Genomic DNA, 14,363 nt, shown 5'->3' with positions numbered 1-14,363 from the left:
GAGGGAGGGAGGGAGAACAGGGGTCCGTTCTATTGCTGCCCGTAATGTTGCAATCCGCAGATGCTTTGCCTTTCCTCGAACCCACCTCCAGTACAGCCACTGCCCGGCGAAGAAGGCCGCGCCAAACAGGGGGATGAGGGGGCAGATCACGGCGAACGCGAAGCAGATCAGCGCGACAAGGCAGATGTTGCCACCGTACTCGATGCCGTACTGCGGTGAGCTGATCGAGTTCCGCATGAAGCTCGTCCTCTCTGGCACCCCATTGTCGTCAAATGTCTTGATCCAGCGCCGCAGCGCCATCCTGGGGTTTGGGTGTGCAGTGATGCACATGATTTTGGTGCGTTGCAGCAAGCACGCCAAAGCAGTGAGGGCAGTGCATAAACAAAGCGTGGCCTGAGTGCTTATCTGTGCGTATTACCTGATCCATGCTTGCCATACTCCCCCATGAGGAATCAAAAATCGCAAAGGGATGGACAAGAACGTGCGCAGTATCATGTAGGCGAAGAAGAATCTTGAAGACAGAAAAGGAGCATGCGTGGGAGGAGGGAATGACAATGACTGGGGTCAGGACGACGAACAACGAAGTAGAGCTTGCGACAGCAAATCAAGGTTGAGCATACAGCAGCTTTGCCGCAGCGGCTGCCATAACTCCAAACCACACCCACAAAACACATGGCTCCCCATAGCAGGCCGCTGATCTCACTTGGACGAGGCTGTGGTGCGTATGCGGGACGGGGATGAGGACATGGCACAGGGTAAGCGCAAATGGTGGGATTGAGCGGAAGCGTGAAGGACAAATGATTACAAGCAGGGAACGCAGATCATGCAATCGGCATTGCAGCTGATAGCAATCGGCATTGCAGCTGATTGCAATCGGCATTGCAGCTGATTGCATGATGTACCAAGCCAATACCTGGCAGGAAATAGCCCAGGGTCTCTGGGGTGTGGAGAGGGTCATTGACCAGCTTTGGCACCTGAGGTGCAGTTCAGCCAGCAGATGCTGTGTTATCAGCGGCAGTGAGGCCACGTGCAGTCTCGGCCTGCTCTGTGACCAAGGTTGCCGTTGTGGTATGCATCGACTGCATCAGCCTCCTTTCATCACCTTCCCACCCCTGCCATCGGCCTGCCTCCTCCACCCCGAGCACCCGCACCCACCGTCTTTGTGAGCGCTGTGCCTATGCTGCCGACGACACCTCCCACAAAGAAGTTGAGGCCAGACCACAGGCTGCAGAGGTGCAAACAAGGGTTTGAGGGTAGGTAATAAGTGATGCTTTGACTATCAGGTGGGTTGAAGGGGACTATCAAGCTGCACACTTCATGGGGTCCACACCCTCCCGAGGCCGCCTCTCTCGCCCAGCCGCCTTACAAGTAGATGGCCCCCATGCGGCGGTCCAGCCCGCTGAGCGAGTAGTGGCGAGCCTCAGACTGCGCGGCGAAGAACACGCAGCATGGCATGAGCAGGCCCTGCCACAGCTGGATGAGAAGCGCCGGCACAAAGCCCGTGAGCATCGAACGCAGGACATTGTGGACAGGGTGCGAGCTGGCGCAGTAGTCTTTCCAGCGCCTTTGAAGGGTCAAAGTTGGGTGGCAAAGTAGAGAAGGGGCGCGTCGATTCCGGGGGTCATGAACCCCTGAGCATCAACGAGCTGCTCTATGAACATGAACGGCGATTAGAGCTGCACCAAAAGGGGTATTTCCGCCAGACATGACACTGCAAAGCAGGGGCCGACATCTCTCACAAGCGGTAGCCCTCATCGCAGATAGCATCGTTGAGCTGAGTCATTGCGGATGTCAGCATGCTGACGGGCAGCAGCACCAGCAGTATGATGAAGGGCGTCACCATCAAGCCACGGAAGACGCGCTGGGCGTGGGTGAACCACAGGGCCTGTCAAGGTGAGGTGCACATGTGACGATAAGCAATGCTGTCACACCTGTGAGCATCAGATGCCACAACTGGCGCAATGGCAAGCTGGCTCTTCACGCTCTTAGCATTCATCCCCTTCCTTGCCGATGTGCTTTGAGGGTCTTCTTGTCAGTTCCTGACCTCCCAGTTGACCTCTTCCGGGCCCGGGGCTGGGTGCACCTGGGATGCATGCGTGGGAGTGGGGCGTACTGTGTGCAGAAGCTCGGATCGACGCTTGCCTGTGACCCCTCTGTGACGCTCACCCCTCTGTGACGCTCAGCGCCAGCTGACTTGGTCAACTCACCTTGAACAGCTCCTTTTTAAGGGGATGAATGTTGCAAGATGCAGCGATGGCCGCCGCCCTTTGAGTCCTGAGATACAAGAGGCAGGAAGGCTGTCTTCAGCCGTTCTCATTTCACTGATGAAGACGTAATGGACTTGCCAATTTTAGATTGCCATGCGCGCGCTGGCAACGCCAAGGGGCCCAACTGTGATGCGGCAGGCAAGCAAAGCGCAAACTGCACCCCTCTGCACCTGAACAGTACAAAGAAGGAGGGTGTGCAATTGAAGATGAGAGCCCTGTCGCGCGCCTCCAGCACGGCACGTTCCAGGCGTGCCACCTCCCCCTTGAGCCACTCGATTCTGTCCACCCTGCACTTCCAGCCACTGGGCTTGATGGCTTTGGGAGGGTCACCCAGCCGCACCGCGTGCTCCGCCAGCTCAAGCTCACCCATCCGATTGTCCCTGTGTTTGGTGGGGCAGGTGAGACTCAATGGGGAGCATATCAGTCGCCGGAAACATGTGGGCGCGCGATTGTGGCGGCTGCGCCTGGATGCTCCCGGGTGTCGCAACCTGCAACTAGCCCTTTGTGAAACGGGGCTGCTGACAGTGAAAGACTTTCGACCCCGCAGTCAGCAAGGGCGAGAGCGCATGGGTGGCTGCAGCTGGCCGTGCACTGCAGGGCCTGGCAGGTAGGTGACTGCCGCGTCAATATTGCTGTGAGCTGGTTGCTCACCATTCGCGCATCAGCAGGTCAGCTTCCCGGAAGTTGAACACGGGCACCACCTGGGGGCAAGGAAGAAAAAAAAATGAATGCTCAGGTCAAATCTAGTGGACTGGCAGGGCGGCGCCTGACGGAATTAGGCAGATGTTGGACACATTAGCAGACAGCAACAATTTCTGCTGCTGCCTTCAACTGATGGCGTCAAATCCACGCACCCGATCAAAGTCGTCCGGAAAGAGCTGTGAGGGTTTTGCAAGGGGACAGGTGTTTGGATGAGTTGGGTCAGAGGATGTTAGCGCCGGATTGCGTGCTGGACTGAGCGAGAGGGATACAATTAAAGCTTGGAAGATTGTCACGAACGAGGAACCAGGGATGATGATAACAATGTTGGCAAGGCCAAACGATAATTGCACTTGCTATCGGTGGAAGCCTCACCGCGGAGAAGACAGCTGAGACGACGGAGTACTGCTCACTGACACCCAAACTGTGCAGCCGCCCGTCCGCCATGGCCGCACGCGCCCTACCCCACAGCTCTGCCGCCCGTCCAGAGGAGTTCACCACAGACGGGAGTGGCGGCGATGGCGGGGATCTGGGAGACTCATCCAGCAGGCTGCCAGGTGCAGAGCCCAATGTCGGGGAGTGCCTCAGCACCGCACCTTCCTCGACACGGGCCTCAGCCATGTCCAGCGAGGCCACCGCTCCCACGCCCTGGTGTGAAGCCACAAACTCGCCCAGGGTGCTGGCAGCGTTGAGCGCCCCGACACTCGCACCGGGTGGTGTCGCCGCCGGCTGGGGCGGCATGGTTGTGTTTGCGTTGGCCGCCTCTGCCATGGCGGGCAGTAGGTGGACGACATGCAGTAGGTGGACAATTTGACAGAAAGCAAGATTTGAGCGGAGATGTTGTGTTCCCGTTGGAGATAGCGCGCTTCATCCGTTGCCCCGTGGGATTTGTGTCGTCAAGACAAGACCAAAGATACCTGTGCCACTCTGCGTCCCATCTGTCGTTTTTGTTTTGGCACGAGAAACGCACAAGCTCGATCAAACCGCCACACCAAACCCGGGCACCAATAATATTGCTGTGCAGCTGCTACTTGCGCACCCTGTGCAAGGCGCTGGTGCCTGAGGCCCGTCCAGCCGCCATCGTTGCTGTAATGGAATTTAGCCTTGCCCCACGCACCCGCTCCTAGTGGGGGGCTGCAGGTGCACAAATGTTGCGGAAGTCATTCGTTGTCGCCTCAGCAACAACCATGGGCGGTCTTGCTTGCAAGCTGCATGCCTGCATAAAATCAGGTGTCCTGCCCGAACGTGCGGCAAGTCTGAGCCCCTGTTGTACTACTGCTCACCAATCGCCTGTGAATTCCGGGTAGACGGGCTGGGTGACGTTGGTCACCAGCACCGCATAAGACTGGGCGCGCACCGCTAACGGGCGGCCAGTGTGGTCTGCAGTGTTGATAGTCTGGCGGTAGCGCACGCTGGGCTGCACGAAAAATGGGTCATGAATGAGATAGCATAGTTAATCAGGGTGTTGGTCCTCCTGGGGAAGGGTAGAATGCACTGGTCTGCTTGCTTGAGCAGGGACACCGCTGAAAGATGTCGCAATTCGTACATACATGTGGAGCAGTGCGTGCTTCCCCCAACGCAAAGCTAGCCTGATGCGAGTGACACACCTTGGCCAGCATGACGTTATTCCCCTGGTACCGGTGCATCTCCTCATCCGTTAGCTTCCTCAGCTTGCCTTCCTCTGTCGTCACGACGCTAACCTGAGGGGAGGCGCGTGGAGCACAGGCAGTGGAAGCCTTGTCGTGTTCAGCAGGTGCGAAACTTGCTCTTGCTCAGCAGGTGTGGCAATGGGCAACAAAGTTCTGGCTGCTCGTCCTGCATTGTGTTTACGCGTGCAAATTCATGGCACCTTGACAAGCAATTCACATGTGGTGCACCTTGAGGAAAAAAAGGCCAAACAATGCTGCCATGTTTCGGCGCACAAGGTGGGTAGGAGATTATGCAAGGCGTCCCTCACCGTGCTCCACCACTTAGGCGCCGCCATGCCAGACACCTCCTCCAGCCGGGGGCACTGCTGTGCTGTGCTGCCAGAGGGCTGGTCCATGACAGCCGCGTCGTCGTGACTCATAGGTTGTGCACTTGGGCTGCCGCTGCTCGTCACAGGCACCTGGTCTTCCGCCTTGCTGATTGTCATGCCTGCCACCTGCTGCTGGTCCTCCTGTGCCACCTGCTTGCTCTCCAATGTGTTGACCCGCGATGACCACCCACGCTCACTGCTGGCCGCAGGCCACTGAGCCACTTGTCGCTGGCTCTCCCCCACCACCAGCAACAGCTCCTGCTGCTGCTGCTGCTGCTGCTGCAATTGGCTGTCCTGTCTGTCTTGCTGCGCCCTGCCCTGCTGCTCTGGAGCCCCCGACTCCGTGCGCACCCCCTCCAGCATCATCCCTGCAGACAGTGGGGATGCCCTGGCTCCGGCCCGGCCGCTCATTGTGTGCTCAAAGCGGCTGCTGAGCTGGTGGTGACCGTGGGATTGGTGGCCACCGACAGCACCGCTGGCCTGCTGCACGGATGACGCATGGCTGCGTAGGCTGCGGATGATATCGCTGTTGGCGTCCTGTGCTGTCAGTTCCTCCGCTAACTGCACCACGTCCTCTGCAGTGCCGGAACCTTGGGTCAAATGGAGGGGATGGAAGGCGACAACCTTGTGCTGTCTAAAACTTGAAGGCATGTGTGCCATTCCAGTCAAGAATGCCATGGCCCACATTTTCAAGGCCCCATTTGAGCCTCTTGCCTAATCAACTTTGTCACCCTGGCCACCACCCCACCTCACCCGACCCCACCCCATGCCAAACCCCACCTGTCCAGGACGTGATCCACGCCATTTTCTTGCGCCACCAGTTGACACGGGGTCGGGTATAGCCCAACTCCAGGTTCTTTTGTGGGGGGGGGGGGGTGTTCAGGGGTATGAGCCTACTTGTGATGTACACCACCCAAACAACCCCGTTGGTGTGGTCTAAACCTGATGCTTTTGAGTTCCACGCATGCGGGGCGTGCGCAGACAGTGATTGCGTTCAAGCGTGCATGCATACATCTACCCGGGTGGTTGGAGCGACACGCACGTTCAGGATGGCGTCCACGTGTGCGGTCTCAACAACGCGTGCGAACTTTGAGTGGTGCTGGATGCTGACGCCATCGGCCTCTGCCATGTGGAGCTCTGGCAGAAATGATGCGATGGGGGAGGAAGGGGAGGAACTTGCGTGCAGGAAACGCTGCAGCACGATTACTAGCAAGTGCAAAGCGCTACAAACTGTAATAGACGGCAGTGCAGAACCTTTTACCACCAAGTAAAGCCTGCACTCACCTCTCCAATAATTGTACCCATCAACACCACGCAAGTAGAATTGCCTGTGGTTCAGCGGCGGCACAGGGCTGGGGTGAGCCTGACGGCGACGACGGCCAGGCAAGCAGGCTGAGCAAACTTCTGCCCTGCACCTGTGGCAGCAACCACACTTGCCAACACGCACGCACGCACGCACGCACGCACGCACGCACGCACGCACGCACGCACGCACGCACGCACGCACGCACGCATCCACGCACGCACACACCCACGCTCGCGCGCACGCACGCATCAGCTACACAGGTAAACACTGCACATGTAGGACGCACGCGTGCATAAGAACAAAGACACACATACGCACAGGGCTCACCGCAGGGAGACGTACTCCTGGAAGTGCCTAAGGCACCCAACCAGGGAGGCAGGGGCGTCAAGAAACAGATGGTGATTGGAATGCATCCGGATGCAGGGTTTGCGCTAGAGATCAGAGTGGCGGTACAAGTGCAGCATTGTAAAGGTGCAACTAGTTGTGAAAGCTTCGAAAGCGCACCAATCCAGGAGAAGCATCGTCCAGCCCAAAAAAAGCAGCACACAAACCCTGCAAGTTTGCGGTTGTATAGAAATGAAAATTGTTTGGATATTGGCGTGCAAAACACCCACATGGATTATCCACGGACAGCAGCTACGCCAGAATGTGACTGTGTGCATAATAAACATGTGATGTGCAACGCTTGCCGAACCCCAAACCGTGTCAACCCCAAACTCGCACCCAAAGCGCATAGCACCGCACCAGTGAGCCCAGAGGACGATTGAGTGTGGACCGATGTTGGCCATGGTCAAACGGCTGAAGGTGGCGTCGCCGTTCTCGGAAGCCTTGGCTAGCTGCAGCGGCATCACTGTCGTGGATTGTTGGTGGACAGGACCCCATGACAAGGCCAGATGACACAATTCAGATGGGCTTCACACATTCTAGCAACATGCATCATCACTATGTCAGAGGCAACCTGCAAACATTGATGCGGCTGTGCGCTTGTGCTGCCACATTGTATGCGCCCGTCGAGCGCACGCCCTTGACATCCCAGACCCCCGCTTGCATGGATCTGAGAGGCCCTTGCCTGTGAGACGTACTCACGCATGCAGCAGCCCAGGATGGCCACAGGCAAGAATATCTGGATGCCCAGGGCGTGGCTCTTTTGCAACACCAGCGCGTCCAGCCCCGCACTGTGCAGCAGCCACACGTCTGAGGTGCAGATCACTACTTTGAGCCAAGAAAACGCGCCCCAAACGCCGTTCACAGGCACCACTGGTGGCTTCATGGTCACATGCTTGAGCACCTGGAGCAATCAATGAGGGTTGTTGAGGTGGTGTGAGGGTTTGCAGGGCCGTTGGATACGCGAGCTCGCACCCTTCACAACCACTCAGGTGATTTCAGCTGGTACCCTGGCAGGCGGTGAGCGTGCTGCGTGGTCGTCTCGTATCTGTACGTTGCGGCCCAATGTTGAATCAGTTTGGTACGAGATGCATTGCCTCAATCGCCAACCCACCATCCGCAGGTGATACTCTCTTGTGAAGGTGCGGGCAACCAGGAACCCTAGTATGCAGGCAGCCCCAATAAGCGAGTTGATGATCTGCACCATGGAGGTTGGCCAGCAGAGTTGAATGCACCTTCAATACTGCCGCTAGAGCAAAAGTACACCGTAATACATGATCAGCAACACAACTCAGCTTGTGCGCAAGCCAAGGAGGGTACGTGATGCGAACGCTCTCTAGCAACGAGGCGGTGCCCATCGTGCCCCTGCGCGCTGTTGCAATTTGCGCACCAGGGCCACAAAGATGGAGCTGGTCGTGTTGTCATACGCCGGATCATTTAGTGGGAATTCGACTAGCGGCGACGATAGATCGGAGGCGCGCGCCATCGCAACCCTCTCCAACCAGTGGGCGTGCCGCGCACTCCAAGATAGCTCTTGCCGGTTCCCCTGGGAGCGCTTGTGCGCCGCTTTTATGCCTTCCTCTTGACGAGTGGAGGCCTCACAGGACCGGCATGTGATGCGGATCACCCGACAGAGCACGCGCCACCGAGGTCGCTGCCACTGAACTGAGTGTGCGGATGTTACACCGAGGCCGAGAGGGCTGTCATCCTGTCATTTCTAGAAGTCGATTTCAGTGCGCGACACGAGTCGACCATCACCATCGCTTAGTCAGAGGTGACTCCGAGTCTGTGTAATACTGTACAGCTGATGAAACTTATAGCGTCGCGAGGAAGCATCTCCCGGAACTTACTTATATGTTGAAGCTTGGTGATGACCGTACTGGCACATGCGTCGCGGGGTCGCTGTGCCGCCGCCGAGCTGCACACGGTACGCCTGTTGTCAAAGCTGCCGCTCCATCATAACACCTCTCAGCCGCCGGGAGGAGCGCAGGTCGACGGGAGGATAGAAAAAGCCACGCGCCTCCTGCGCATTCCCCACAAGTGAGACATGCCCTGCGTGCTTTATTTCGCTTGAAACACGCACGTCACCAGTCTAAATGCACCATACAGCTGGCGAAGCTTGTTCCTTCGCTGATGTTTGTTTATGGTTCTGCAGGGCCACGGCCAGGTGGACATAGGATGCAGATAATTACAGCATCACCGTAGGAAGTATGTGCTAGCAGAGTGATTCGGAAGATAATAACTTTTGTGCACGGCAAAGCAAAACATGTGCGATGCACGCCGCATGCACACAGTGAAGGGGGTACGTGCATGTTGGCCGAGGGTCAAAGCAGCCGCGCTGTGCAGGTGAAAGCTCTAGCAGCAAAAGGTGACGCCCTATATCTGCCGGCATCACATCACAAAATGGCATGCTGTTGGAAAATCAAAGCAGCTCTTGTATGTTGTGTGGCCTCCTGATGATGCCGTCAAAGCGCGCCTCACGCAACCAATGCTCGCGAGGGCGGGCGGAGGATGTGGTCTGTGACATGTTCAGACCCTGCTGCCCTACAGCCTGGTCAGCTTCTTCTTGGCGCACGCCTGTGGTCCAGTCCCGCACTCATGTGTACATTTGCGCCAGTTGGCATGGCCTGCCTTCTCAGAGCAGCATAGCAGCCAGCAGCACTGCGACTGCACCGCTGGCCAAAGCGGGAGTAGCACTGCTTGCGGTTGAGGCTGTGGGTTTGGTGGTGTTTGGGACGGCGCCGGGGATGTTCGTGGTGTTGACCAGCGCAGCGCTGATGGTCATGGGCAGCGGGGCGGGCTTGGGTGCCGCCACCGCCGGCTTCACAGCAGCCTGTTGGTGCCAGCCAAGTGGGAGGCATCAGGCTGTTAGTACATTCCACAGCAGCACTACTAGGGTGGTGTGCAGCTGTTCTGGCCTCAAACCAGGAGCCACGCCGCGTTCTCACGTAAGCATTGGTACCCCTGCGATTGGGATCTAATTGCTTCCCGTCTCTGCCTGAGATGCCTGCTTGAACCTGATGACCTCGGACCCCACCTTGCGACCAAGAAAGTTGCAGGGCAAAGGAACGGCGTTGACGTGATAGATGGCACCATCGCAGCCGTAGGTGATAGAACTGACCGCGATGCCTGCGGGCAGGCGCATGTCCATGGCCGCACCATCCACCAGCATGACGGGGCCCGCCACGATAGCGGCGCCCTTCTTCTTGCGGGCCGCAGAGGACGAGAAAGTAGTGGGCAGCAGCAAGCTGTCGGCGCTGGTGGGAAGCTTGGTCTGGGCCAGGCGGCGCGCGCCAGTCAGCAGCGAGGCTGTGCCAGTGCCAGGGATGGCCGCTGCACCGACTGGTGGCACGCCCACAGTGGGCGCAGTTGTTGTCGTAGGGTATCCAGATCCAGCAGTCAGGGTCGTTGAGGTTGTAGCCTGCACCAATCCAGGGCCAGCAGCACGATCAGCAGGACTGGCGGGTGCTGCCCCAGCGGAGTCGGGCGCCAGGTCCACAGCAGGCACAGCTGCAGGGGCGGGCGTAACATCAACGGCAGACGCAATCGAGGGAGTATCGGCGGTGGCTGCGGCAGGTGTGCCTTGGTCGTAAGCAAATACGAGTGAGGCGTTGCTGGGGCGGGGGCAAATTGCCTTGATGTCCTTTGGGCTGAGGGATAGGGCGGTCTTGACAGGGGTGGCATCATCGATGACATCAGCCACCTCAGCGCCTGTGTAAAGGTAAGACACGAGGGCGCCCAGCTGCGCGTCTGTGAGTGTTGAGTTGGCGGTGGACTGGGCCTCATCCATCAGCGCCTGCCAGGCCGACTCCGTGGGTAGGACGAACGTGGAGTGCACACCACTGGTGGCCTGCGAATAGTGGAGCGGGCGCGGTGCTTAGAGTCAGCGTGAAAACAGCATACAAGAGAAGAGTGCCACAATCATATGGTATTTTAGCTGCCACTTGACTAGTTAAACGTTTAGCAGCTGTTTGTGCTGCAAAGCACAAACAGCAGCGACTGCACAACTGCAGTAGTAGTGCCCAAAACCAAGCGCTGTCAATGGGCATGTTCGCGCCATCCCACCACCACCCTCTCGTATGCCTCCACCTTAAGTTGGGCCTTGAGGAAGCTGATAGCCCTGTATGTCATGCTGCCCTTGACAGCACGCATCCCGCCCAGCAGCTCAGCCATGGGCTTGCAGCAGGGCTGAAGCAGAGAGTCGATCTGAAATATCACCGCAGCACACCCGCGATCATATGTGCCTGACACCTTGGCGGCACCTGCGCCGCCTGTGGGGGATGAGGAATTGAAGAGTGGTGGGCTGAAATTATGCTTTGTCATCGGCATAGCGTGCTATTGTGCGCGAAGGTGCTGCGGGAAGAGGCTTGCATTACCAAGGCCTTCCACTGGCATTAGGGACCACCCACCGTAGATAAAGCCGTCGGGGCGCCAGCTGAGGGCGGGGTTGGCGCACGATGCCTTTCCCTGGTCTGTGAGCATGGTGCTCATGGTCAGGGTAGGGGCTCCGGGGGCTGTGAGAGCCACCTGAGCCACAGTATGGTAAGCCACCACGCCAGCCAAGAAGGGTTTCCTGGTGGCAAACATCTCTGGATAGTCAAGGGCGCCGCTCTCGTAGGCATCTTGGATAGCCGCGTCAGTGGGAGCAAATATTGTGAAATTCCTGGTGCATGTATTGGAGAAATTGGCATGGGACATTGTTGCATTAGTGAAAACGCGTGTACAACTCCAATCCAGTTCAAATCAACCCGATTCCCTATGTGAATCGCATGCCTGCAAGCAGGCTGAGATGCAAGCCATGTGTTAATTCATGAAGTCTGATGCAAAGCCACAGATGGTGCTTCGGATGTACGAGGGTTCAGATAGCCATGTCAAGTTGTTCACCTGACGCTGGCAAAGATGGGCCTGTTGACGCCTGTGGCCAGCAATAATGCATTGTAGTAGCTGAGGCCGTTGCGCTGCAGTACGCCCTCCACATTGTTCTTGCAAGGAGAAGGCACATTGGCAATCTGCGGGGTCCAATGTTTGTGTTGGCCCGGTGTGTGCAAAAGAAGCGTTGTAAGGGGGGGATGGCAACCGCGCGGCTGCTCGAAATGCAGAGTTGCTTCAGGTGCTGCGATTCCAGCAGCTGGTATCCTTGGCACAAGCTGCTACCACCACCACCACCACCACCACCACCATGCGTCAAAGTCGCACAGCACCATGCATGGCTATTCAGCAGCAAGTGGCGCGAGCTAAGCAAAGCGGCTTGCGTCATTGATCACGCTCGGCCGCTGCTGACTCACCTCTCCCATAATGGCGCTGACATCAGAGCAGGGCAGCAGCACCTGGTCGACCAAAAAGGCCTCTCCCCCACAGTAGCTGATGGGCTGGCTCACGATGGTTGCGTTGCCGGTGCCATGCTGGAGCAGGATGGCCTGGGGAGTCTTCTTCACCACCACGCGGTTGTTGGGCAGGCCCGGGCCCACGCTGCACTGCAAGGTGGACGCTGTGTCACTGCATGATAGGAGTGGGTGCAGTGAGGTGGTATGAGGCCGCGAGAGCAGCCAGGAACGCGCGCTGCTTGCTTCCAGGTTGCTGCTGGGCGATGAGATGCACAAAGTGTGCCGCCAGCACAGGCAGCAACGGAGCGGTATTGACTTTTTAGTGGACCAAAAACCGCCACAAATGCTTATGCCCACAGGATGCACAACCACCAATCCGCGCAACGTTGTGCCACCAGCGCGTCACTCACAAAGCAAACTTGTTGGCGCCTGGCGTCGGCGTGGCGATCGGCACGTCGACGTCCTGAGCTATGTGGTATAGCATCACCTGGCCGTAACGCGCCACCATGGCCGGTGCCTCAGGGTTACCCTGTCGCTGTCGGACTGTGGCAAAGAAGTTGTCCCACGCTGTGGCCGTGGGCACAAAAAAGGTTCCCTTGAGGGCGGGGGAGTTGAGGATTTCCTGGAACACGGGGTGCATCGGCAGGTTGGGGTTCTGCGACGCAATCAGGTCCAGGGGGGTCTTGCAGCCGGCACCCTTCTTCGCCGCAACTGTCGACGAGTCATCGGCACGCACGCATGCTGCGGTGCGGTGGCAAGGGAGAGGCAAAGTGGGGCGACGACGTGGCATGTGCGCGGTACAAGAGTGGGGGTGCAGCGAATGGGTGTTGAGCTGAAGGATTTAGACAGGGGCGGTTTGCCGTGCGTCCACCCCTTCATGCGCGTTGTGTCATGGCTGCTGCACGATATACGAAGCTGGATCTGACTGATGCGCGGCGAGCCGTGCCGTTTGCTTTCTCGGCTGGTACAGACGTTGTGCGCTGCGCAGCGCCTCCGCTGGACCCGCTGCCGGTTACGCACGGGTGACTGCCACAGCCACGCCTGCTCCATGCCGGCGAGTGTCCACAATTAATCTAACTCTAATCCTTTGCGCGTGCCCTGAACGCGGTATCAGCTTGCGCGAGGTGCGAACTGGACAGGTACAGGGGAGCTGGCCGCGCACGACGCCGCTTCAACGGTTATCTTTGCCTATAAAACGCACCTGATATCACCAAGATAATCAGAGCGCTAGACACAAGCCTCATTGTGGCACGCCAGACACCTGCCACCTGCAGAAAGGCAAACTGGTGCCCTCCTTGGCCGACAATAAGAAGCAACTCAACTCAATTGGGTTGTGCACATCGATGCTGCAAAGTTGTAAGCCAAATGTTCTGCGGTCAACCAGCGAACCGCTTGGCGCGACTCCGAACGACCGTTGCTCCTCTGCCCTCGCCGGTCGTCGCCAAACGCTCACCCTGACGGTGTCACAGCACATACATCCATGAAATTATGATATTTTTGCGTGCAGCCATTGCAGAACTGCGAAAACGTCTGGTCCAACGTCATCACTCATTACATGTGGCTGCATTGCGCGCCGGCGAAGCTGTGCCGAGGCCGGCCCGCAGGTGAGCAGGCACAGCTCCCTTACCGGCAGCTGCGCAGTCGCGCCAGGGCGGTGCAGGAGCGCACGCAGGCTTGGCACAGCATCTTTCTTTTTAGGTTTGGGGTGGGGGGCGCAGGCGCATGCCCGGTCAAGACAGCGGCGTGACACACGGGCTGGTGGCTGCAGGAGCACACAACCGCAGCAGGCAGCACACCGCCACAGCACAGTGCTACAGGGCAGCCACGGCTAGCTGGCGGCGCGCAGCAGGACACGGCTACCCTCCCTGTATGTGCGATCTGGTTCTTGCCCGGCAGCGGTATTTTGTCCCAGCTCCCTTCCCAGCTGCTCTAATCCAAAGAAGAAATAGATAGATAGATAGATAGATAGATAGATAGATAGATAGATAGATAGATAGATAGATAGATAGATAGATAGATAAGTTACTCATGCCATAGCATCACTGCCATCGGCCCCGCGCTCATCAGAGCGGACCTCCTCATTCCTAACATTCCAACGGATCTGCCAGCAAGCATACACATAAGGGGCAACAATATCAGCAAGCACAGAGCCACCAAGAAAATCAAAATCAAGCAACTTGTAAGCTTTCTCTTCATTCTGCATCTGCTGCATCATCTGCCAACATTCGGGCGCCATTTCGTCCTCCAGACGCCGCCACAGCTCTCCACGCACTAATTCGTACTTGGGGCAGTCCAATAGAAAATGAGACACTGATTCAATTCCAGTTGAGCAGACAGGGCAGCAATAGTGAGAAGTATCACAGGGG

At 57.7% G+C, this 14,363-nt stretch overlaps 2 protein-coding genes across 2 annotated transcripts; both read right to left on the bottom strand.

Moving 5' to 3' along the window:
* Positions 1 to 1,366: 1,366 nt before the first annotated feature.
* MNEG_1105 (hypothetical protein) lies at positions 1,367 to 5,010 on the bottom strand (the record flags this gene model as incomplete). Its single annotated transcript, XM_014050419.1, has 12 exons — positions 1,367 to 1,564; positions 1,740 to 1,885; positions 2,045 to 2,083; positions 2,208 to 2,274; positions 2,438 to 2,647; positions 2,919 to 2,968; positions 3,122 to 3,145; positions 3,342 to 3,355; positions 3,563 to 3,645; positions 4,250 to 4,383; positions 4,574 to 4,666; positions 4,924 to 5,010. Coding segments are annotated over 12 exons (1,145 nt in total), but the record flags the coding sequence as incomplete, so codon positions are not given.
* A 4,298-nt stretch (positions 5,011 to 9,308) lies between these two features.
* MNEG_1104 (hypothetical protein) lies at positions 9,309 to 13,241 on the bottom strand (the record flags this gene model as incomplete). Its single annotated transcript, XM_014050418.1, has 8 exons — positions 9,309 to 9,506; positions 9,711 to 10,523; positions 10,739 to 10,944; positions 11,083 to 11,336; positions 11,558 to 11,682; positions 11,959 to 12,169; positions 12,408 to 12,738; positions 13,199 to 13,241. 8 exons carry the CDS (start codon positions 13,239 to 13,241, stop codon positions 9,309 to 9,311), a joined length of 2,181 nt encoding a protein of 726 aa, XP_013905872.1.
* Positions 13,242 to 14,363: the final 1,122 nt, after the last annotated feature.

Source organism: Monoraphidium neglectum (assembly GCF_000611645.1).
Source record: "Monoraphidium neglectum strain SAG 48.87 unplaced genomic scaffold scaffold00104, whole genome shotgun sequence".
Classification (NCBI taxonomy): domain Eukaryota; kingdom Viridiplantae; phylum Chlorophyta; class Chlorophyceae; order Sphaeropleales; family Selenastraceae; genus Monoraphidium; species Monoraphidium neglectum.
The sequence above is the reverse complement of the archived record's forward strand: the minus strand, read 5'-3'. Positions and strand labels throughout refer to the sequence as shown.